At 33.8% G+C, this 24,907-nt stretch overlaps 4 protein-coding genes across 4 annotated transcripts; all 4 read right to left on the bottom strand.

Annotated features, from left to right (window-relative positions):
* Nucleotides 1-264: 264 nt before the first annotated feature.
* On the bottom strand, nucleotides 265-8,734 carry LOC120188342 (phospholipase A-2-activating protein-like). The gene is given in 24 exon segments (XM_039191795.1): nucleotides 265-389; nucleotides 584-733; nucleotides 960-994; nucleotides 997-1,024; nucleotides 1,211-1,280; nucleotides 1,610-1,686; nucleotides 2,241-2,377; nucleotides 2,733-2,807; nucleotides 3,049-3,214; nucleotides 3,649-3,735; nucleotides 4,015-4,052; nucleotides 4,209-4,247; nucleotides 4,355-4,501; nucleotides 4,989-5,048; nucleotides 5,131-5,203; nucleotides 5,741-5,829; nucleotides 6,007-6,068; nucleotides 6,372-6,561; nucleotides 7,179-7,318; nucleotides 7,507-7,567; nucleotides 7,737-7,805; nucleotides 7,995-8,098; nucleotides 8,225-8,556; nucleotides 8,666-8,734. Coding segments are annotated over 23 exon segments (2,283 nt in total). The 3' UTR covers nucleotides 265-389; nucleotides 584-598.
* Nucleotides 4,148-23,248, bottom strand: LOC120188345 (HVA22-like protein k). The gene is made up of 9 exons (XM_039191798.1): nucleotides 23,150-23,248; nucleotides 22,829-22,887; nucleotides 22,641-22,738; nucleotides 21,935-21,986; nucleotides 21,542-21,605; nucleotides 21,168-21,263; nucleotides 20,770-20,842; nucleotides 20,392-20,652; nucleotides 4,148-4,183 (listed from the first exon to the last, which is right to left on the bottom strand). The coding sequence occupies exons 1-8, from the start codon at nucleotides 23,165-23,167 to the stop codon at nucleotides 20,540-20,542; spliced, it is 573 nt and encodes a 190-aa protein (XP_039047729.1). The 5' UTR covers nucleotides 23,168-23,248; the 3' UTR covers nucleotides 4,148-4,183; nucleotides 20,392-20,539.
* Nucleotides 11,711-15,861, bottom strand: LOC120188343 (dolichyl-diphosphooligosaccharide--protein glycosyltransferase 48 kDa subunit-like). The gene is made up of 13 exons (XM_039191796.1): nucleotides 15,474-15,861; nucleotides 15,231-15,367; nucleotides 15,010-15,135; nucleotides 14,203-14,256; nucleotides 13,994-14,107; nucleotides 13,767-13,822; nucleotides 13,622-13,663; nucleotides 13,247-13,322; nucleotides 13,036-13,107; nucleotides 12,824-12,949; nucleotides 12,620-12,724; nucleotides 12,280-12,363; nucleotides 11,711-11,948 (listed from the first exon to the last, which is right to left on the bottom strand). Exons 1-13 carry the CDS (start codon nucleotides 15,745-15,747, stop codon nucleotides 11,901-11,903), a joined length of 1,314 nt encoding a protein of 437 aa, XP_039047727.1. The 5' UTR covers nucleotides 15,748-15,861; the 3' UTR covers nucleotides 11,711-11,900.
* Nucleotides 17,140-19,594, bottom strand: LOC120188344 (arabinosyltransferase RRA3-like). Its single transcript, XM_039191797.1, has 2 exons — nucleotides 19,361-19,594; nucleotides 17,140-18,639 (listed from the first exon to the last, which is right to left on the bottom strand). Exons 1-2 carry the CDS (start codon nucleotides 19,535-19,537, stop codon nucleotides 17,521-17,523), a joined length of 1,296 nt encoding a protein of 431 aa, XP_039047728.1. The 5' UTR covers nucleotides 19,538-19,594; the 3' UTR covers nucleotides 17,140-17,520.
* Nucleotides 23,249-24,907: the final 1,659 nt, after the last annotated feature.

The raw sequence follows: 24,907 nt of genomic DNA, 5'->3' as shown, positions 1-24,907 counted from the left end.
TAACCAAACTAATAATTGTGTACCCGGGTGTAATTTTTTTTACCCTTGATTTTTTCACCCGTGGATTTCATATTTTTGGTTAAGCCCCAAAGCAAATTTTAAATATATAAGCAACGCATAATTAATCAAATGAAAACGCAACGTTTTGCATCATTTGCTTTGCCTGTTTGTGTGAACAAGTGAAACCTAAAAAGATCAACCCAAGCTGTGTACCATCCCTATGGCAATAATGTAAAACAAGAAAATCTGTGGCAAACACTAGGATTCATGAGATGGAGCCCCCTGTATATGATCAGCTAAAATTAATTACTCGACCCGCTTTTCGTCCACAATCTCCAATCCGATCACTACACAGAAGATCTGTCCAAATTCTCCACCCTTGGCTTATCCTACAATCGCCAATCGATGTAGAGTTTTACATATACATCATCAAGTCCATAGAACAAGGTTTTTCGTTATGCTAGTACTAGGCTTTTAGCTTTCCGACTAATGCCTCAAGACAATACAACATAGGCAAAGCATTAATACGAATTCTGCATGCTTTGAAGGTAGAATCTTTATACTCTTTTGGTAAAATACTCACGAGGAACCACACGATTCAACTCTGTTTTGTTGACAGTTCGATGTCAGCTCCGACCTCTGCAATCTTGACATCCTTAGAAGCCTTTGCTGCTCGGGCAATGTTCACAACATCAAAGTCCATTGCTAGCTTTTTCACCAGACCCTCGTGCATCTGTGCACAGGAAGATTTAATTTTATCAGGAAAACCAAAAGAATTTGGAGGAAAATCAAAAAGTAAATCAAGTGAAGCAACAATAAGTTAATCTGCAAAGTCGAGAGGAATAATTTTGGGGGGAACTTTGTTATGCTGCAGTGCATGTGGTCACAAATCCAAATGACAACAGGGTCGACCATAACAACCATGATGAAGGTAAGAAATTAGAGTTAGAAGACAATACCAGTGATCCAATGGCAACTAAAGCTCGGAATTTGCATCTACTTCTAGGTTTTCCTGTTCAGCAATCTGTGCCAGAAAGAAAACCATGAATAAAATTGAGGATTTCTGTTGCTGAAGATCATCACTAAACAAACTATCATTGTAATCCATTGCACAAGATTGATTTATTTGAGAAGAGAAATCACATTGGAGATCGATTCTGGAAATATTGAATTCAATTCCAAAGTTAGGGAATAATAGAATAAGGTAAACCTCTAAAGCCGCTGAAAGAACATGGGATTGGCCTTCTTCATCCCTCTTTTCAATTAGCAGCACTGCATAACTGCGAAGCACACACGTGATTACTTACATCAGAGGAAGTGATTCATTGCAATTATCAATGAAAACTAAAAACATGTATAAAACAGCGGAGCAACAAAAGCAATTTATAAAGGAGATGTAAGCGACGAAGTCAACAAGGAAAAAAAAACCCGGCAATAAAGTAGTAACACCCCCGACCTACCTCTCTTCAACTTCAAAAGCCATAGAAGTAAAAACGTTGCAAAAGTTAAGATCAACTCAGACCTTTTAGGACAAACGATATCTAAAATAAGGGGAAACCACTGAACTGTCACAAATGTATTCATCTATTTACATAAACAGAATGCTTACTTTAGTATCAGTGTAGAATAAGCCAACTGTAAATTCTTGTTTGGAGATGCAAGACAACTTGAAAATGCATCAAGAATCTGCAAGAATAGCATAAAATAAACACTCTAAAAGCAATATCAATATCCTAGAAGATTAAATAATAACAAAGTGTGATTGAAATGTAAAATATAAGTTGTGGAGAAAAGGCTCAGAAACATAATCTGCAGGTTCTCCTAGAGTCGGTAAATTATTGCATTGATCCTATGTGGATCAGAGAAACAAGCCTTTTTTTTCTTTCACGATTATGAAATTAAGAGCAGGATTTGGTAACATCCAATTTCAGAGCCAATCAAACAAGCAATGGGAAGCAACAATAGTTTGTCACAGAGAAGAGAAACATTTATTAAAAAATAGAGGAATATACTAATAGTGTCTTAAATAACTAAACCACAACTGCATAAACAAAAACAGAGAGAATGTTATGCACACATGCACATTGTTTTCACAGCAATATCAATCTAGGTCCATTTCAAGGTTGTGGAAAGAGACACAAGGACCAAGGAGCTCAACATCCCAGTTTGTACTCAAAAGGCCGAAGTCAAAAAACTTGATTTAGCAAAATAACATTTTAAGTTTAATAGATGAAACTTACATCACTGCGATGCTTTTGCAGCCATCCATAGTAGCTCGGGTTCTTGAAAAAATTAGTTACAGCACGGATACTGGTTAAAAGATTTGCTGGAACTGCGGGTTCAGTTGTGACTTTCGTAATCATTTCCATTATCACATCTAGTTCAGCACATAAATTTGAAGTTAGAACTCAGAATAGAATATAACAAAGAGGAAGGAACAGTTGCATACAATATTATCTACTATTTGATGTATAGATTTTAAAGGACATGTTTATGCCAGAGAAACTAGAGGTCCAACTCAGGCAATCTAGTTTATAGGGCAGTCCATAAAGGTTTCATCAATAAAAGAGGAGCTAACCTGTTCATTGGAATTTTGTCAAATAAAATTAGGAAAAATTCATACATAGTTATTTGGATAAAAAATAAAAGTTTATAGGGACATTTCCAGTTGCAACAATAACTTTTCAAAAAGAAAGGTAGAGTAAGTAGTAGATAATTTTTAAGCTAGGTACCATTGACTTCAACATGCCTCAGAAGTACAGCCGCCCCATCAGGGTGCAGGACAATCATCCTTAGAATGTCAATAACTGCAGAAATAGAAGCAAGCCAGTGGAAAGGTGAAATATTGAATTTGAAACATTTAAGGAAGACTATAACTGACATAAACAAGAATAGAGCTCTATAAGACCAAAAGTAAAACAAAGGATAATCAATGAAATCAGATTTTCACATAGAGTTCCACTTCAATTAAAATAACACCTCCATACCGAAGAAACAATCTAACAAAGAGAACACAAACTATAAACTTTAAAGCTTCTCCCCACTAACCAGGAAATATCATTGGAAGTGGCCATGATTTCAGCAATTTCAGCAACAAGGCCATGTCAACATCAGAAAATGTGCTAGAATGGTAATGTGATGTGTCCTCCAGAATTTTAACAATAGCACACAGTCTAGATATCTCTGGCTCTGTCAGAGACGAGTCCTTTTTGTCCTTCACAAGAATGTCAATTGATCCATTATATGGGAAACTCAGTATAAGAGAACATCGATGATGTAACAGAATAGCAATGGTACAGCAGGCAGCAGCATAAGGAAACAAGGTAAGTCCCAGATAAATAAAATAATGCATACAGAATATTAGGTAACCATTCAAAACTTGTCCCTTAAAAACCAAAGGATAAATCTAAAACCAGGGATGAAGACTATTAAGGAAACCATTATGACACACAAAGCAACCATAAATAGAAATATATTCACTATTCGAGATTCGATATATCAGAATGATCTATCAGCATAACAAAGTGACGTATAAGATGATTCAAAATTTAACATGATGAGGAATATTGGTGCAGCATAATACGATCATAGACAAAAATAAGCATAAATGCAAATATATAAACAAGAATGATTAATTTCAGAATCTACCAAGTCAGCCAGTAGTGTACTGTTGAACTCTGAAATCTTTTTGAGGATGCCATCAAATTGAGCCGCATCAAAAACCAGCATTCCCCTCTGGAATAAAAAGTAGAGAATAATCTAAAACAATTTTTTTACTGAAACTAGAAGGTTAAAACAGATAAGAAATGTAATAACAATAATTTACACAGGTGTGGAGTGCAAGAATATTCAGCATTGTTAACCAAAACAAAGCCTTGATACAGTTCTTTGACATATTTTAAGCAATCAATTCCATCTAGAAGAATATCATTCTAGTAGAGTAGACACAATTTAGATTTTAACATCTACTTGGTACTTGTTTGTGTTATGTGCTTAAAGATAGTAGTGACAAACCTTGGGGATATGCTTAAAGGTAGGTTTAGCCGACATACCTGCATGCAAAATTAACACGGATATATATATCAGGGCTCAAAAGAAATCCTATTGTTGGCAGAATTGAGAGCAGATCTGCTAGAAATAAAAAAAAGAATATATATATATATATATATATATATATATATAACTCCCTTTTTTAAGCAAACACAAACCAGAAGAATACGATGGCTGTCCAGGTACATAAGCATTCGCTGCAATAAAATACACGAGGTTAATCATTGCTAACAATTAGCCAGTAGTGAACCTCACATAAGGCTTCCAACAGTGAGGTCAGAGATAAAAAAAATATTATACTCACCGCCAGTATACGGATCTTGGAATGTTGGATCAATATTGAAATCCTTTTGCCCGGTATTTTGAAGTATAAACTCAACAATTTGTTGGCGGTAGGAAAGAGGAAGGTTCTCCTTCAGAAGCCACTTATCAGCAGTGTCATAAGGATTATCTGGAAAGATACTAGATCGTGTTATCCCTTAAGGTTAATATTGCATTCTGAAATTGTCTTTTGTATGACACTTGCAAGTCATTCAAATTATAATGTAAATTTTAAAAGACAAGTTCACTATCATGAATTTGATCATAAGTGATAACGTAGTCATTAAAAAAAAATTTCCTCATCACAGACAACATGGTTATAAATGGTAAACATTGCATGCCTGATCCATAATAAAATTTCACAAAGAATAACAAGCTAGAGAAAGACATGCTTCCTATTGTTCATAAGAAGGTAAAAGGTGATATAGTAAAAAAAAATTCTTTTCTTGTCTTTTCCTTTACAAAGAAGGTAGTTAATTTTCACAAAGGAACGCCAGCAGGGGAATTAGAGAAGGATAAAAGATTAAGGTGAAAGAAGGCTTGGACCCAAAAGATTTGAGGGAAAATACATTAATTTTGAAACAACAGAAAATACAAGGCCAACAACAGAAAGATACCTGATCGATTGTAAGGTAACTTACGGATAGGCTCCCCATCACCGATATCAACATCGAATACTGAGTCAGAATACATAAGAATTATGAATATATTTACATTTATGTCATTAACCTTAAATGAGTACGAAACAAAGCTGCTGACCATAATCATATTGAACTCCATCAAGAACAGAGCGGTTCATGCTGTCATCAGGACCATCAACTACTTCACCAATCTGAATCAGAAAGCAACAGCCAAATATAGGAATTTGTAGATGGAAGTAGCAAATGTTAAGACAAAGTTAGCAACAGAGCATATTGCTTCATTAATAAATGTTCCACCAGATACGTCACCTATATCCAGGGGCAAAGCCAGAAAAAACATTTGTGGGGGGGGGGGTCACTGAATTATATTATATCATTTATATTGGGGGAGGTGTGATTAGACCATCATATTAACTTATTCTTTCACAATTTTTAATCGACTTAAGTGCAATTTTACCATTTTGGACGGCCAAGGACACTGCCTGCCTCCTGGTTCTGCCTTTGTCACTATCTATTGGAACTTTTTAAAAAGACAGTCATAATTTTATTTAAAACACAATCTGAAAAAATGCTACTTATGAACCGAAAATGCAGAATAACTAAAACATCAAAGCTTTCATGTTCCTCAAATAATGTAAAGTGTAAAAATGAACAGTGCACTCCAGATAAGTGAGACAAAATTTTTAAAGCAGAGAAAAAATAAAAAAGGAGAATTAGAATCAAGTTACTTTATCCCATTTCTGTTCCCTCATATTCCATGAATAAGCTACACCATTATCGCCTTCTCTAACAATTTTCGTCTTTCCATCACTAGTTCCTGATCAGATACACCAACCATTAAATAATATATTCAACTACTACCAGCAAAGATATGATAAGAAAAAAAAAATACTATGGTCAGGAAAATTTAGTATTTCTAAATCTCTAGACTAGAGAGAATAAGCATGCCCTGCACCACATAAAAAACTAAATGTACTAGCAGTTAGAATCACACCTGGAATCTGCAAAGCTTCAAGCCCAGGTAAATCTACCAGTTTCAGACCACCCACATTCTTCCTAATACAAACACAAAGGTAAGACATGGATATCAGGCAAAGATGAAAAGTTAAAAACCTTAGGAACTCTTGAGTGAACCAGAAAGCAATCAACTGCATAATAGATCATAAAATTACGCAATGAACTGCTGGGGAGAAGAATATATTTTACTGAAATATAAGAAGAAAGAGAGAATTGGAAAAGAAATAAATAGTTGCCGAAGAGTCCCATGTTTTTACGAAGAAAAGGTGACCAAGGCACAAGATGATCATAATATAACAATAAGGTAAGCATATGATAATGGAAAGTGTTATATGATCATACCTACTCAATTTGTATTCGGAAAGTTCCGAAAAATATGCCTCAATTTCCACTGGATCTGCAACATTACCCTGATCTACTGTCCAAATTCTTATAACTCCATCCGAACATGCAGTTGCAATATCTCCATTTTCCAAAAATTTAGCATCCCAAACACAACCAGGGTGCTCTAAGCTTTGCATACAAACTCCATCTGCAATTAAGACACATTTATCTTAGTGATAATAACAATATCAGTGATGAATATGACCCATGTTTAGCTATAAGTGTAAAAAAGATAAAATCCTATAACCAGTAATGTTTCTTACAGAGTATTCAAGATAAATAAAACATAAGTTTACCACTGAGAGGGGAAAAAAGATAAAATATTCCTTTAATGTGATGAAATATATTCTATACCGAAGGAAATTAAATAACTGGTTATGCTTTCAGCTACACTTGATAAATAATACCTAAGCAAGTTTTCATGGTGAAACGTGCTTCTACCCAAAGGGATTACAAATAAACAAGGAACAATGATAGAAAAAACAAATTTATTAACTGAAGACCAGGAAAAAAATTTAAAACGGAAGTTATATTATTGTTTTACTTATGTAGAAAATGCACTCAAAACCAAGAAAGCCAAAGAAGATTCACGTAAAACTTTGTTAAGTTATCTAAGAATAAGCAACTAATAGTCCTCTGAAGTCAACAAAAAATTACTCTATGTTATGAACCCCATGACTAGACTAACAGTTGCAAACCTTAGTCACTAATTCATGAACGTGGTTATTTTAAACATAAATATAAATGGCAGACAGAAACAATCACCTTTCCATATCTTTGCAAAACGGTCTTCACTACCACTGACAATTAATCCAGAAACATGAGAATCCACTGAATAGACAATGGAAGTATGACCAACCATCACCATTAATACTTCACCACTTTGTGCCCATAACATAATGGAACTAATGCAGAAAAAAAAGAAAGGGTATTAAGAATAACTTCCATACATTTAAGCAATAGAAACATGGTCAATAACTAAAAGAGGGATAAAGGAAGGAACATGTAAATAAAATTAAAGTAAAAGAACAGTCTCTTTGTAGTCTTAATTTGTGGTAATGGAATAATGAAAGAAGCGGCGAAGTTTACTAACCCATCATGTGATGCAGAAAGAATCCCCAATCCATGCATGACTGCCAAACCCCGAACAGTATCTACACAACCCTCAAAAGCATGAGTGCTAGTGCAAACTACTATCTAACATTGTATTAAGGACATGCTCTTTCTGAGTAATGGCAGTTCATTAAACACAGCAGCCTTTATATGTAATTATCCATCCAGTAAGAAAAAGCATGATAAAAGTAGGGGAGCAGAGAGACTTACCAGTATGCCCAGTAAAAGTGTGCAAACAAGTCTTGCCTCTCCAAAGTTTCAAGGTTGTGTCGGTCGAACCTGCAGTACATTAAAGAAAATTAAATCTCTTTTCCCCTCAACATTTTTTGTTCATTCACGATTCAGATAGAACTCTTATGACAAATAATTATTGTTAACAGACCAGAAGACAACACTTTTACCAACAAAATAGATGGATTTGCATCATTGAATAACTTAAATAAAACTAATGAAAGAGAATATATGTACCTGAAACTAGCTCCCCTGAAGGAAGCTTTATTACAGCTTGGATGGCTAACTTATGTGCCTCCCAGGATTCAACAGGTTGACCCTTTCTCCATCGTTTTAAAGTGCTAAGATGCAGATGCACCATGTAAACAGATGGTTAACTAAAACTAATTTGAACATTAAACGAAGCCAAACATAACTATTTCACACAAATGTAAAATGCTTCCCGTAGAACACTATAATTAACTCACCAATCAGCGGATGAGGAAACAATATCGCCATCGTTCAATACCACACCGGTAACTTGCAATTGGTGACCCTTCAGTGACTGCACTTTCTCCCCAGTCCTCAAGTCCCAAATAAAAACCATAGTATCCATTCCACCTGACACAATCCCACCTTCCGGAAACTCCTCATCCGGTGAAATCCAAGCCAATGGACCGACGAAACTCGAATGCCCTAAAAGAATCTTAGACGAAACATACTTACGCTTATCTGACGAATCAAGCGACCAGAACCTAACCGTTCTGTCCCTTGAAGAAGTGGCTATACCTTCATTTCCACAAACACATATTCCACGAACCTAAAAAAATAAAAATTCAGCTACATTTTTTTTCAAAAACCTAACTGGTCGAAATTAAAAGGAAAAATGGCGAATACATAACCGATAAGAGAAAAAACAGAGATCTTACGTCGTCTTCGTGGCCTCGTAATTGACATCGGAGCTGATATTGCTTGAAATCGATTTCCATGGAACTCATTGCCGCGTGGTTTAGCGAAAAACGGTGAAAAATCTCTCTCGGTTGATCTAAAATTGAAGTGATCTTAGTAAAAGAGTTGCCAAATGAGTATCGCTTGTTTGCCAAGTTTTAATAAATTATATGTTTTGTTAAATTAAACAAAAAATAATAGAAATTATTTTCTTTTCTGGTCTTTTTCTTCTCTTTATTAACTTCTTCACTCCAAGATAGATGTACAGAGTACAGTAGGGGGTCAAGTTAAACCTTATGTTATTTAATTTTAAAATTAAATTATTAATATCATGATAATGTAACTATATATTTTTCTTTTTTATATAGAAAACCGAATATCGTTTATAATAGGGTAAATTAAAATTTATTTACTAAATTTTATTTTCTCTTTTTTTATTCATTGTACTTTTATTTTTTTAAATTTAATAATTAAACTTTATACATTAAATTTTTCTAATTACTCAACCGTTAATTTTCTAACGGTGCTATGATTTGGCAATCAAATAAAACGACGTATAAAACATCAAATTTTGACCAAAGTAAGGAGTTTTGATGTAAATTAAAAAAAAAAATCCTTTGCTTTTTGTGTTTTTCTTCTTTCCCCTTTTTCCTCCCCTTTTCTCATCATTTCTCTCCTCGACTTCAATGAACTATTCTCATCATTGCCTGCCACCTTCAGCAGAGATCAATGATCAAATATTGGCTTCACCTTAATACCAACCTTTGTAGTGTGGATTAGAATAAGTCACGACATTATTGATAATGGAGTTTTGCAATAGAATTTGCAATTCCCTTTCTTTTTGTCTCAACCAACATTGGCTGTTGCATCGTCGCTTCACCGCGATTCCCCACTGAACTTCAGCGCTGTATCCGAGGAGGGTAGCAATGCCTCTGGTGCTAAGATATCCATTGGTTTATCTGTGTGTAACCGAGTTCTTTATCTCAAGTTCATGGTCATTGGTATATGACCAAGTTCTGATCCACACTTCATAGGTTGGTATAGAGATAAAGCCATTATTTGATCATTGGTCTCTAGCGAAGATGATCGATAATGGTTAGAATAATGGCCAGTGTCACTGCCGAAATCTAGGTTCACTGAGGTTTACGAGAGGAGGAAGAAGAAAGAGCAGAAAATAAAGAGGAAAAAATAAAATTTTATTCAGATTAAAACTACGTCGTTTTGGTCAAAATTTGATTTTCAATAAGATTCAAAACTATTTCGTTTTGGTGTTGATTATCATATCATAACACCGTTAGAAATTTAACAACTGAGTGACTAAATAAGTTCAATGTATAAAATTCAATGATTAAATTGAAAAAATTAAAAATACAATACATGAAATAAAAAAATAAAGTTAGAGAGTAAACTTATAATTTGCCCTTTATAATAAGATCAATCTGAAAGTGCCTGTATTTTACGATCTAATTCTCTCTTTAAATTTCTTTTTACTAAACTCATTCAAAATTTTAAAAAAATATCAATCTAATGTTTAATAATTTAAAATTTTAACCTCTTCTAATAAACACGGATAAGATAATAACTTCGAAATATGTTATTCGTTTTCTTTAATTTTACCTTTTAAATGTTTAAATAAACACCTCAAATTCCGCCCATCCGAAAAAAATACCTAAACCCAAGTTTTTAATAAATTTTAAAGAGAAATTAAATCGCTGGAATAACCTTACCTCTAATATTAAAAAAAATTAGATGCATTATATAGACATGCACCACAAATTAGGGTGTAATTAATCAAATAGTTACTAAGTAATCCATAGCATTAACCATTAAAGGTAAACTATAATATTATATATTTTTATCAACCAAATATTGGTGTAATTGTAAGAAACATCGTTTTAGTCTTGATTGATTTAGATTCGAATTCGATCACATATCAATGTTTTTAAAATCGAACCGGACATTGAACCGGTGAAGGTACTGATTCACTGGTTCAACCGGTTCAACCGCGGTTGAATCGAATTTTATATAAAATAATTTTTTTTTAATTTTACATAATATTCAAAGCAGTATTAATATATATATATAATATTTTTCTTAAGTTTACAATTTTAAAAGTTATAAAAATATCACAAGTCATAACATATATAAATTAAAAATCATAAAATCAAGCGAAACAAAATGATTTAAATCAACTACAACATAATATTTAAGGTAAAACATATTAAATAATAAATATAATTATATAACTATAATCAAAAAAATAAAATTGAGGCTTAAAAAATCATAATAAACTATGTCATTTGGTTTAATTTTAAAAAAATAATATCACATAACTAAGAAACACAGAAGATCATCCCAAAAGTTTAAAGAGTAAAAATATGAGAACAAAACAATCTCACATAGCTAAGAAACATAGAAGAACATCCCAACTTACTTCTATAAATAATAGAAATAATTTGACATTCAAAATCATGGAGTTTTTTGGTGAGCACAGAGCAAACTATTCTTTCGCTTAAATTGAACTCAAATTTTAGGCTTCAATCGAACTTCTAATTTTTTTTGAGTTTGAGCCTTTTCGAGTTCAAGTTTTAATATTATATTTCGAGTTCGAATTGAACTTGATAAATTTTAGCTCATGAGTTTTTGAGTTGAGTGAGCTTACTTTTAAAGTTTTCGAGTTCGAGTCGAGCTCAGCAATACTCGAATTTGACTCGGCTCGTTGAACAAACGACGTCGTTTGGTTTAATTTTTTTTTAAAGAAAAAAATGAACCGGCAGTTCAAACCGGTTTTCAACCGGTTCACCCCAATTTTATCGATTTTCAACCGGTTCACCCCAGTTTTACCAGTTCACCCCGATTTTACCAGTTTTCAACCGGTTCATTATCATACCGGTTTTGTGAGATAACTGGACCGGACAAACCATTGGTTCACGGTTCAACCGATTGAACCGGCCGATCCGATTTTGATAACCATGTCCCATACAACCCTTCTCCTTTTCTCTTGAAATGATTAGGGTAGAAAAAACTCGAAAAAAAGAAATTCAAAATTCCTTTTAATAATATTTCTGAAATGTTTAAACGACGTGAAAAAGAAAGTAGGGGCAAAATGAGAGTTACGCATCAAATTGAAAACCCTAAACTTCTCTATTGATTCATTGCTCACTAAAAATAATTCCAGATCCAACGGTCCACCTGTATGCTGGAGGTGCTACGAGTCTACTTGCTGTAGAGATGGACAAAGGAGAAGATGAAGAATCCTGCCATCTACACACAGAAATAAACACAATAAAAGTTAAATATCACCCTAATGATTCATCCGGAAAACAAAACCCTAAAATTGTCCGATGAAAGATTGGCCGATAAGTACACCTGTCAATTGGGTGGCTATCAGACCAAGTCTATCTGGGTCGGTCAATTCGAGTTTTAGAATTTTCAATATTCAGGCTCGATTTGTTGACTTTTAAGAGTTAAATTGGGTAAAGGTCAGGTTCAGATTACTCGTATCGGATTTTCAGGTTTGGGTCAAACTTGATAGGTTAACTTATAAACTATAGAGCTAACAATGGTTGAGCGAGAGAGAGAGAGAGACTGGTACCATAGAAAATGCAGCTCCATAATAGGGGTATGCAGCAGGTATAAATCTTTCATACTCATTGTGTCTGTATGGCCTGACAGGAATCTGCAATCCAATTTCAATATATTAACAATTTTAGCCAACAACTTCAAGAAATATATAACATGGAATGCGAAAGACCCAAGGCAATATCTCGAAAAGGCAATCATAGATGAAAATGTATATGCTGATCTTTATTGAATTTTAACATCGATTACAAGCTTACATACTTCACATAAAATGGGATTAGGAAAACTAGTAAGAGATTTAGGTCTCAAGAAAGAAATTCGTATCCGGAATCATGAAAAACAACACTAATTACCTGCTTTGAAAGGGATAAACTTGTATACCCAAGCTTTTGGTACTCGACCTTGAATTGGAAAACACCATAAACATCGGGAACCTTAAACGATGTGGAATATAGACCCTGCAGGACAAAATAGATCGATTTTTTTTAATGGGCGACTTCATAACGAGGGCAGACCGATAGCACAAACTGTACGAGCTCAAGAAGCAAATGACATACCTTTTTGTCATGTGACATAGTTTTCAAAACATAAGGGCTCATCATGTAAAACTGAACTTGAACATCATTAGCAACATATGGCTCCCAGCTTGTTCCAGACCACTCATAGATTTCAACTGAGTATTCCTTCAAGAAATACACCCATTTCTTTTCAGTTAAATTTCTTATATGCTACTAAGCCTTGCATCAAAGTAGCAAGGTAGGAGAATTACCAATTCATCATTAATCCTATATAGAGCAGGTTCATCAGTTTCTCCAACTTTGTGGTGCTTTACATTTACAGCCTAAAAATCAAAAACATGTCAAAAGTCTATGTTGAATACAAAAATGTATTAAAAAAAACAAAGCAGATGCCTCCAAATGATGCCTTCATAAAAGAATCAAATATTTAAGGGGGGGGGGGGAACTAATCAACATGCCTACCTTAAGATGACCTCTTTCATGGTAAACCCATTTGCTAATTTCAGTCAAAAATTGCTCATTGCCTGATTTCTCATGTCTGCAATCAGAAAGAACTTTTCAATATAATGTGTTTTTAAGTACATCAGTTAAACAATAATCTCAGCATGCACTTAGGAGCAACTCCAAAGACAAAAGTTGACCTCAAATTTGGAAATGCATCTTAATAAGAAGATCCACATAAAAGATGAAGCTTTAATACGGACTTCATATGATGGAAACCTAAAAACTTGTTTATTTCTTTCCTTTATTTAATCAGTATAGATTACTGCTAATTTGTTTAATATTACTCATTTTGTCATATTTAAAAGGTAGTTTAGAGAGTTAAAGTTCACTGACTTGGTTTGGCTCCCAGCCTTCTGCACACCAGATCTGAAAAATCTGAAAATATTTAAACAGTTCATCAAGGAAAATAACATGTTATTAAATTCAAAATAAATATTCATCAACACAGGTACCAGTTAAAAGCTATTATATCATGTACCTATTGCTGAACATACTTAGTGAGCCAGTAATCAGAATCCGTGCATTGTTCCTGGCCTAAAAAGAAAAATTAAAAAAAAGGTTCATAAGTTTATTTGAATTGCTTGATATATTTGAGTCACAACATACGATTCTTCCATTCATCTTGTAGAAAACTATATGGAAGGGAAACTTTAATGCCATAGAGTATAGACAAAGAACATATATGATCAGTTTCCAGTGATCTACCTGGACAATTGAAACTAAGGAGATAGTAGAACCAGTCAATGTTGGAGGAGTTGACAACTTGGACTTGGGATTAGCCGAATAGGCGGATGGAGAAGCTGAGAGAACTTTTAACACCTAAAAAATAGTACGTTGTAAGGGAGAAAAAAGGTCGTGGTCATTAATAAATTGTACATGATTAAATTCCTTCAAATCAGATGCAAGTAGCATACCAAGTTATTAGCAGGATTCAGTGAATGCCCGATGCCTCGGAAAAGTATAGGAGCCTGCAGCAATTTTAATGAAAACAAATTAGAAATGATAACTATCATCAGTCATCACAGACTCACAGTAATTAGAAACTGCATAACATGAAATGGGCGTCAAAGACTCAAAATACATATCAGAATTCATGTAAGCTAAAAAAACATGGGTATATTTAGAATAATTGGAAGTTGTCATTCCACGATTGACATTTGACATATTATTGAAATTATTATAGAACAAAAAAATAATAGATCATGCCTTTGCCCGATACCAATAATAATTGAAAAGAAAACTTTTGATATAAATAAACTTTTTCCCCACTAATATTTATCAAATTTAGCATTTGAAGCTTACGAATCTTCTTGCGTTAACAGTCAACTTGATATATATAATTTTTTCTTCTCTTAAATTGAAAAGAAAACATCTTAATACTATCAAAAGTGATTATATTCCTTTTAATGACCTCCTTTTTCTTCACAAATAAATCATTGAGTTGAAAAATGTTCAGTGATCCATTTCTTCTTTATAACTTAAACTAAATCTAAGCCAATGCTTCATGAATTTTGATTCTACATATTTACATAAAATTTTAAGAATTCTTCAGACAGTTTTGCCTCAATTCAATATTAACAACCTAGAAAACATCATAAGAAAGGTGCATTGGTATATCCTATTTTGACATGGTCGGAACAAACCCAAATTTGAAGATAAATGCATTGAACAAACACCATCAATACTTGGGGTCAAAAAAACATCCAGAAGGTGACACTTACTACAATTCTATTGCTTCCTAAGATCACATCAGACTTGATCAAATAATCACTAGCAACCAATGTATGATCTCCTTCGGTTTCCGATACAGCATAGCTGATGTGATCAATAACCATAGCCGACGGATCCTACACAGCAGCAAAGAAGGAAGCTTTAATGATAAATCAAGCGAATTAATAACAAAGAACGAAGCATCAAATTATAAAATAAAGGCATATCGAACCTCATCAAAGTCAACTCCACATTCAATACCAACTTCCCGAATCACTTCGGAAGCATTGGAATCCGCCGCGATAATTAAATCATGACCCGAATCAACAAAATCGATAATGGCAGCAAGATCAATAGATCCTCCAAATCCTAATCAAACAAAAACGCTTTCCTAATTCAACCGATAACCGATTTTAAAAAAGAAAAACACTTAATTCTAAAACACTAAACGATAGAAAAATGTGAAATGACAGACGTTCCACAGAGGGGCAGAAGAGGATCAAGGCATCGTAAAGATACTGTCCGTATCGTTGCAAGGCGATCTTTGGATCATCGGCGAGTTTGAATTCAAGGTCGAAGCCACGTGATTTGAGGGAATTGAAGTAGATGGAGTGAGAAGACTTGATGGCGAAATCGTCGAGGAGAACAAGGAGTCGGCGGTCGGTCGGCGATTCGGGAGAGAAAGCATTGCAGAGAAATGGAAGAAGGATAGAGATCGTCGCAATTAAAATTAACCACAATTTCCCCATTTTACTGATTACGGAATTTTTGTGTGATGTCAACTGTGAAGTGTGAGTGAGTGAGGGTTTGTGAAGGTTCAGGAATATACTCACCACACTATTCAACTGAGTCCCGAGTTGTCTGAGTCGAATATTTTGATAAAATACCAATATTACCGGGGGTTTATCAGAATTTCAATTAAGTACATAATTTTCTAGAGTTGTGATTTTATACAACAAATTACAATTGTAAAAGAATTAGATGCAATTTTGAAGGAAAAAAAAAGAGATTAATTGAAACGAGTTATCGACGTTAAGATTCAAATATTAGATTTTATAAATATTATTTTTAAAAGTAAAGTAAGTGTATAAGTTAACCCAAATGAGAGAATTACCTAAATTAAATCCAAATTTTCTAACCAAAAATATTATAACAAATTTGGGCTAATTAAAAAACGTATCGATTTAACGAAATTTTATTTGATTTATTTAATAATTTAAAATTTTGATCCAATTATGGCTGAAGAAAAAACTTCAATTAATTCAATTGAACCACTTACCAAATTAATCGATTGAACACCCCTACAGTTTGATTGCATTCAGTATTCTAATAGTAACATCTTAAGATATAAGAACCCACAACTATGTCAATTAGTTTATTCATAAATAATAACACATATTTGGACACAAATATTGAATATAATTTTTTTGGAACAATTTTTACTTAGAAATAAAAAAAGAAATGTATTAACTGAGAACTTTTAATCACTCACTCTAGATATTGTTGACCAAATATAATCTTTTAAATATAAAAAAAAAAAAGATTAAATAAATTTATGTAGAGAATATATATATTTCCGACGATCAAACTTAAATCCACATAATGTCAACTAATAAGAACGTGACGATTGAATGGTTTAGAATATCAAACCATTTGGCCAAAGCTGTAGGTAGGATGACGAAGAACTCGTAATCTCGATCAAAACTCATACTTTAAGAAAAAATTGATATGAACTTAATTTTTCATATAAAATCGATCTTATAAGATTGAGTTGAGTCAGAACTCATCAAACCTAGGTTTCACACCAATTTCTGCTAAAACTATATGTCAGATGATGATAAACTCGTTATTTGTTTTCGTTGTCTTGACGGTAGGCACCGTTGTCCTTTTTACTACGAAACTCCTACAGACATAGTAATTCGATTGACGAGTTCGGATTTGGTTGATTTACTACCGTTTCTTTTTCTTTTCTTTATTTTTGTTGTCTTTTTTTTCTTTCTTTTTTCAAGATACAGGAGGATGGATGTACTTCGGCCTCCTCCCAAATGATATGCGTAGTCTTATACACACATTTTAAGCATCTTATACAGGCAAATCCAATGCTTCAAACTATAACTTTAAATCAAAGAAAATGAAACATTTTATTCTCTAAATGAAAGACCTCAAGCACAAACCCTGGTTAAGTACTTCTCCACATTAACATACATATTGAAAAGTGAATGAATCGAGTTACATGTCGATCGATTCGAACTTTGAACTGTTATAAACCTTTGCAATGTAAACCCGGAGCAGTCGAAGAACAAATCTTTAAAGCAAAAATGGAATAAAGTAAAACCATATACCTTTGTAGATATCCTATCTTTGCTTTCTGCAGAAGCAGGGGGAATAAAGCGAAGGGAACCACTTTCTTTTATTTTGTATGTGTAATCATGTCCGTGTCACGAATATGCTTCGGTTTGAACCGTTTACGGGACTAGTCTTTCACACCCGGTGTCCACTGGTGAATTTGTGCGAAGCATAATTTACCATTCCGAACCGTCCGGAAAAGCTTTCAGTGCATCTTGGTTGCCGTTAGCATAGAATTCGACGACAGCTTTCATTCTCTCGAGCTTATTAGGATGGTAATTTAAGTGAACAATGACCGGCTTAAGCTTGATCAGTCTAGCATCTTTTCTCACAGTCTTGAAAAGGACTTTGCTGTTCATGAAGAGATAGAAATCCATGGTTCTCCGAGCAGCATGAAGTCCTTCGTACTCGGGATGAGAAGGGAAAAAGAGTTCCTCATTGAAAACCGCCTGGTCCCATGACCTTGGTTCGTTCGCGAGGCGACTAGCCACGCGATCTAAAAGCTCGATTGAAGGAATTGTTGGTCTGATATAGAAGAAACCGGAGTTATAAACCCATATCCGAATCGTGTGTGCATATCGAGCCCATCCCATTGCAGGTTCATCAAAGACATCATCGAATCCATAAGCAGTCATGTTATCATGGCCATCAGTCATGGATTCCACATCCGAATCCCGGTAAAGATAATTGAAAGGGTTATGCAAATACACAATATCGACATCCGAAAGGAGAACGCTATACCCCAGCTGCAAAAACTCTCTCAGGATACGAAATTTCAATCCCGACACAGCATGGTTACCCCCTGTCCTCCCAATGGTATCAATCCCTTCATCAGGATCTCTCTTATACACAGGAACATCATTCGACTCACAAAATTCAGCAATCTTATCATCCAAGGCAACAACCAAATAATTAGTTATGCCAACTCTCTTAATGCTAGTGAACCAAACCTCCAACGATGCCTTCACATTCCGATTTGCAAGTGCCACTATAAGCTCTCTTTGGACAGCAACATTTTCCAGAATTTCAGCCAATCTCGGGTTAACGAGTTCATCTGGAATTACTGTGGGGTTCGTTCTTAAACCTTTAACAGTTCCTAAAGGCCCAGCTTTACTCTGTTTACCCAACGCTTCAACTTGTTTATTTGCATGTTCCTTCCCTTGTTCAGCTAACCTAACCTTTTCAGTTAGCTCCTTAACCTGTCGTTGCAAATCTTTGTTTTTCTCGTATGCCGCCGCATACCCCGATTTCAACAAGTTCAACCTTTCAGACGGTTCACAGTCGGAAGATAGAATCTACAAAAGAAACGAGTAAAATTTCGGTTATTTTTTGTTTACTTATACCACACCGGTGCCAGAAAATCCCACTTACAAAAACTAGATTAGATGATCAAATCTAACATCAACAAACTCTTTAAAACCCCAAATAAAACATTACCAGGTCTAGGCAAATTTCACAACATAAATGTATAATTTTTCAAGACTAAATTAACTAAATAATGTGGTTCAAATCCATATAAACCAGAAACAAAAATAAAAAAACAAAAGCCAGTCATACATAATCCTTCAGTTTCAGTAAAATAAAGGTTTAACTAGGCTCCTAGTCCCTGTACTCTTCACAAATATGAAGAATAAAAAACCTTACAACTCCATATTCAACTTTTTCATTTGCTTATTTAGCCTTCAGGTGAGCAATTTTTTTTTAATTTAAAAATGCCACATATTTCAATTTAATTGAACACTCTTTAATCAAATGAGCTTCAATTAACTAATTAAAAGAGTAGAGGGACTAAATTTCAAATGCAAGAAGACTATAGAGACTGAGAGCGTAATTAGACCGTAAACAAACATGATTTTTACCATCCCAATTAAAATTCGAAGTAAAGGGTATGAAGCAAACGCATACAATCAGCATAAAGTATATCAAGAACAATAATTTGGGGATCAATGATTTGATCTGAAATTTAAGCATGTGAATCGAATTCCTCAAAATGTATTAAAAAAACTGAAATGGAACCTGGAAGCGGCGAGAGCGGAAAGCAGCAGCGGAGAAAGAGAGGAAACCGTGAGGATATAGAAAAGCGAAGAGGCAACCCATGGAAATCCCAATGGCTACCGCCGTTAATATTCTTGATTTCATCACCGACGGCGATGATTTCCTCATCAAAGCACCCTCCCTGTGTGCGCGCATCATTTTTCTTTTTGGACTCTTCACAGTGTGTTTAACTGAAGAAAAGAACTGAGGAAAACTTAAAAAGCCGAGTGTTGGAGAATCCAGGAGTAGGGGGGCCTTGCTCCCCTTGGTAAATGGTAATATTTCAATCTAGTCCTTTTGAAAACTTAAATTAGTTTAATTTAATTACTATCAATCTTTTAATTAAGGGATAAATTAACTTTTAATCACTGAACTCGATAACCTTTTCAATTTAATCTCTAATTTCTTTTTGGTACATATTAAACCTTGAATTTAAATTTTTGGCCCATTTTCAGTCCATTTCATGATGTGGTATGCTAATAGTGTGTCATATGTAATATCATCTTATATTGTCATATTATCAAAAAGATTAAAATTAAAAAGGTTGTTAAATTTACAAATTAATATGGACTAAAATAAAGTTTAGAAACAAAACTAAAGATATTATTAAATTTAAGGATTAAAAAGTTACTTTGTCGCTTTAGTTAATGGGAAATTTTCATTTTGACGCTCTTAATAATTAATAATTAAAATTAGGACATTTTAGTGCATATATTTTTAGCTTTGACCCTTTTTAAATTTATTCTTATTAGTTTGTATTCAATAAAAAATTAAAATTATGTTCATATTTATTTATTTAAAATCATGGGTTAGTCATTACTCAATATGTTTATGAATAATAAATGAATATGTTTACGAATATATGTTTACAGATAAATAAAATATGTTCGTCAATGATAAACGATAAAATTGTAAATAAATATTTTATTTTTAAATAAACATAATCAAAGATAAACACCAATAATTATATTATAAATAAAATAAACACATAACCAATGTGTATATATATACACATGATAGTAGGATGGATCCAAGTTATATTTCCATCAGAATCTCCTTTGTAAAATAAAATACTAAACCTTTAAGCCTATGATAAACTAGAGAAATGATGATACAAACAAATATTGAACCAGATGAAACATCTGCAAATTTATGGCAGCATCAGTCTTCAATGTTTGATTGTGTATGTGAAGAATCTACTTGCCTCGGACCTCCGATGGAACGATTCCGCGGTGTTTGCACAGGGTGATTAAAATCCCAAACTATCTGGTGCACTGGTAGTAAGAAGAAAATGTGAAGAGAAATGTAATAAAAATAGCAAGCAGAGCTAACGGAAACTTTAAATATAGTTCGGCGGATGAGTATGGTCCGAGTATGGTCCGAGTATGTACCTGATGCTACGAGCTTCATGAAAAGTGCCTTTGCAAACTTGATTTCTGTTTGGTGTGCGTTAATGATTTTGGTCTGCAGTTACACAAAATCTATCAGGCTTCTAACATTTGCAAAGACTATTTTTTTTATAAGAATTGCAGGCCTCGTTCATTAGCAAAGACTGTTGAATGTATAAATTCCTAATCTTAAATAGAAGCCAGGTAATCATCATACAATTCGAAAACCAAATCAGCAACTAATTTATAGATTGCTTGTTTGTTCGTGGCAACAAGAATTAAAGACAGATGGGGGGACAGCGGCGCGAAGGAAAGAAACGAGGACCACTGTTCACAAACAGAATCAATCAGCATAAGCCATGACAGAACGCTTGTAATGTAACAAAGGAACAAATTCTTACCATTTCCCTGTAAATGAACTCCGGCACTTTATCAAGCTTAGCTTGGTGCCTGAGTAGCAACGGACGGAGATAGCTTGTATACAAATGCTCGGCTCCCTGTTAGAGAGCAATTAATTATCAAGAGTACCTTGCTGTTAGATTCAACATTGTCTTAGTTGCAGATAAAAAAGAACAACAAATAAATACTGTTTGCAAAAACATAAAAAAGCATAGCGAAATGCTAGGATTTGCTGACTAATTAACACTTAAAGATAGCTATTTTCTTGGTTGGACCTAATAGTGCTATTATAACCTTTAAAATTGATGAGTGCAAGATCGAGTAATAACTAATAAGCATAACCTATGCGTGAAACAGAAGCAAAAACCCAGCTTACATTGGAAGATGGGAGTTGAAGCCAAACTAGAAAAGCAAACTTTGCATGGTAGTAGAGAGGAAACCTGATGAAACAAACAAAATGAGCAACACTCGGAAGAAAATGCTTTAAACCTAGAAATAAGTGAGAAACAGCCCCGGAGGAAATAATTGGTAAATTTCAAACATTGATCAATCATACATGTAACAAATTAGGTTTATAAAAAGTGTAGCAAGAGACGTTCACCATGACACTTTAAATTCTGATAGTTCACTTGTAACCATGAATCTTAACTACGTGTTTGAATTCACAGTGCTAAATGACAATTAAAGAGAACCAAATTGTTAAGGAAACAAATGAACAACACTGGAAAAAGAAACCATTGTTGCAACAAGTAGGTTTAAGAAAAGATACCAAGACAGGATTTTGTCAGAAAACACTTCAGCAACTGTAAAAGATCCATAAACTGCAAATAAAAATGAGACTTCTGTGAAGTAAAAACAAAGTTGAATAATGCATTGCAGTAATTTATTTTGATAATGTGCCACATGCAGTAGACATATACCTTAAGCAACTTAAACAGTACCAAGTTCATTAGTCCCACCTTCATGTAGAGGAAGTACTTTTAGATATGACAGGATCACATGGCAAATATAATACACAAGATTAAAAAAAATGGACACAGAACAAGATTATTAACATGTCTAAACCTATATATAACATGAACGTTTCAAAATTTATCTAAATATAAAATATCTTATGTATGATATTGAAAAATGCAAATAACACAAACAAGTGACGAATAAATGGATTATTAGGCTTAGGCCTATATATTTTGCATAGCATTTATGCAAAGATGAAATGACGATTTCATTTTGTGCTTTATTTTGCATGTTTGTTCCCAGTTACAACTTGCCCCCCAAAACAAAATCCAAACAATTTTTTTTTCCACGCAAGAATATATTTGAAAAAGACTGAGTTATTGTTAGATTAAATTATCAATAGGAAGAAAAGTCGCATCTTTTAACTTGTACCGAGTTATGAAACAAAGGAATAAACCATCAAATTCATGATACATGTAAAACAAAATACTGTTGAAGAGTTGCAAGAGATGTGTAACCTGTCCAATAAAGAAGCCATTTTCGCTGCTCAGTTTGGTTATTGTTTTCAATCGCTTTAAAAGTCGAGTAAACAGGTAGAATAGTCCCCACTGTACAACTATGAAACAAAAGAAGAAGAAAAAACCACAAAAATTAGCAACAGATTCATAATCAATGGTGCAACCAAGTGATTTGACTAAGAGCTTACCATGCCGTCCGAACAACAATGTTGGAACTAACTGGAGAAAAAAGCAACCTTAATCCCACCTAAATCAATTCAATAACCAATTAGTATTAACTCAACATAAATTAAACCCTAATTGTTCTTAACAAATTCTTTTTCTTTTTAAAGTTAAACTAAACAAACACCATAACTCTTCATTGAATGCAGAAACTGTATAAAATAAACCCTAAATTGACTGAAAATAACCATTCAAACTAAGAATGATGGTATTTCGATGCATAATACTTAATAACAACATAGTTAAATGTAAATAAACAAAATGTAAGAAGGAAAGAGATGGATGACCTCGTTCGTTAGAGCCATGAATTCTGGAATCTGAAGATAAAAGTGGGAATTAAAGTAGAGTGGGGGAGGAATTGAGAGATTGGGCTTTGAATGGAATTTGTTGATTTCAAATTTGTACAGTTTAAAGTTCGATTGTTTATGATTTTCGATTGAAGAAAATAACTGACCAAAAATGTTTTATAACATACGATTTTAATTAATTTTTTTAGATTTGTCAAAATGATCAACTAAATTGCAATACGATCGATAATTCGTAACGCGATCTTCGGTATCGCAAATCAGTTTCCAGATTCGCAACACGAACTTCGACTATCGCAACGCGAACTTGGACTATCGCAATGCGATTTACATATTCGCATTGCGATTGTCGAAGTTCGAGTTACGATTTTTCAAATTCGTTGCGATAGTCCAAGTTCGCGTTGCGATTTATTCCAAATTCGTTGCGATAGTCGAAGTTCGCGTTGCGATTTTCCAAATTCGTTACGATAGTCCAAGTTCGCGTTGCGATTTATTCCAAATTCGTTGCGATAGTCCAAAATCGCAACGACTGGTGGTATTACATTTGTTTCTTAAGAATTTTCTCTAAAAAGATAGTATTCGGACGTGTCAAAGACACGTATTACCACAACCACAACCACAACCACGACCACGACCCGAGACGAGACGACGGCGGCGCGCGAGAGTCCCCCTTGTTCTCTATCACTCAACAAGGAAGTGGGAAAGTCAAGCCTTAAATACTATTCCCAATAGTGTTTCCAATACTATGTGGGATTGAACATTACCAATACTTGTTTCCAATACAGTGTGTATTCAGGAAACAATTAACAATCATGCACCTTAAAACAACTAAATCAGCAACCAATTGCATTAGTATTATACGATTAAATATGTCATAATTAAAAGTTAATCTACAATCAATCACGATTCTTGCAATTTTAAGCAAAACATTCAAAAATAATATCACTATTTAAGGCTCAATTCCACATAGTATTGGGAACAAGTGTTGATAATGCTCAATCTCACATAGTATTGGAAACACTATTGGGAATGGTATTTAAGGCTTGGCTTTCCCACTTCCTTGTTGAGTGATAGAGAACAAGGGGGACTCTCGCGCGCCGCCGCCGCCGCTGTCTCGTCTCGTGGTCGTGGTCGTGGTCGTGGTCATACGTGTCTTCGACACGTCCGCGCGAATACTATATTTTTAGAAAAAATTCTTAAGAAACAAATACAATACCACCAGTCGTTACGAACTTGAACTATCGCAATGCGAATATGTAAATCGCAATGCGATAGTCGAAATTCGCGTTGCGAATCTGGAAACTGATTCGCGTTGCGAATTATCGATCGCATTGCGATTTAGTTGGTCATTTTGGCAAATCCAAAAAAAATTGGTTAAAATCGTATATTATAATACATTTTTGGTCACTGAAGTTATTTTCTCTTTCGATTGCGGTGCGTTAAAGATTTATTCATGCGAATTGGAAAACTAAAAAATTATTTATTTTTTCTTTGGAAAGGACTTTTATAAGGGTAAACTATCAAGTTAGTCACAAACTTTAATATGTACTTATATTTTGTCATTAATTTTTAGAAAGTTTTAATTTTATCATTAAATTTTTTGAAAATGATTTGTTTCATTTTAAATCATTAATGACGCGTTAATAATGATGGTTTTTTTTTATAGAAAATTTTCAATTTTTGATATTGTTGTTGTGAGTCAATTATTTTGATATTTTTTAATGAATATGTTTAAGTCTT

This window comes from Hibiscus syriacus, unplaced genomic scaffold, assembly GCF_006381635.1.
Source record: "Hibiscus syriacus cultivar Baekdansim isolate YM2019G1 unplaced genomic scaffold, ASM638163v2 tig00116944_pilon, whole genome shotgun sequence".
NCBI classification, from domain to species: Eukaryota; Viridiplantae; Streptophyta; class Magnoliopsida; order Malvales; family Malvaceae; genus Hibiscus; species Hibiscus syriacus.
Note: the sequence above shows the minus strand (reverse complement) of the source record. Positions and strands in the feature narration are given on the sequence as shown.

Coding starts and splice junctions, on each gene's coding strand:
- LOC120188343 (XM_039191796.1), bottom strand. CDS start 15,747: ATGGGGAAATTGTGGTTAATTTTAATTGCGACGATCTCTATCCTTCTT. Junction 13,664..13,766: donor CTAAGTATGTTCAGCAATAG/GTACATGATATA, acceptor AAATATTTTCAG/ATTTTTCAGATCTGGTGTGC. Junction 12,725..12,823: donor CTATGTCACATGACAAAAAG/GTATGTCATTTG, acceptor TTTGTCCTGCAG/GGTCTATATTCCACATCGTT.
- LOC120188344 (XM_039191797.1), bottom strand. CDS start 19,537: ATGATGCGCGCACACAGGGAGGGTGCTTTGATGAGGAAATCATCGCCG. Junction 18,640..19,360: donor TCCGCTCTCGCCGCTTCCAG/GTTCCATTTCAG, acceptor TTTCTTTTGTAG/ATTCTATCTTCCGACTGTGA.
- LOC120188345 (XM_039191798.1), bottom strand. Junction 22,739..22,828: donor ATTGTTGTTCGGACGGCATG/GTAAGCTCTTAG, acceptor TTTGTTTCATAG/TTGTACAGTGGGGACTATTC. Junction 20,653..20,769: donor CATGAAGCTCGTAGCATCAG/GTACATACTCGG, acceptor TCTTACTACCAG/TGCACCAGATAGTTTGGGAT.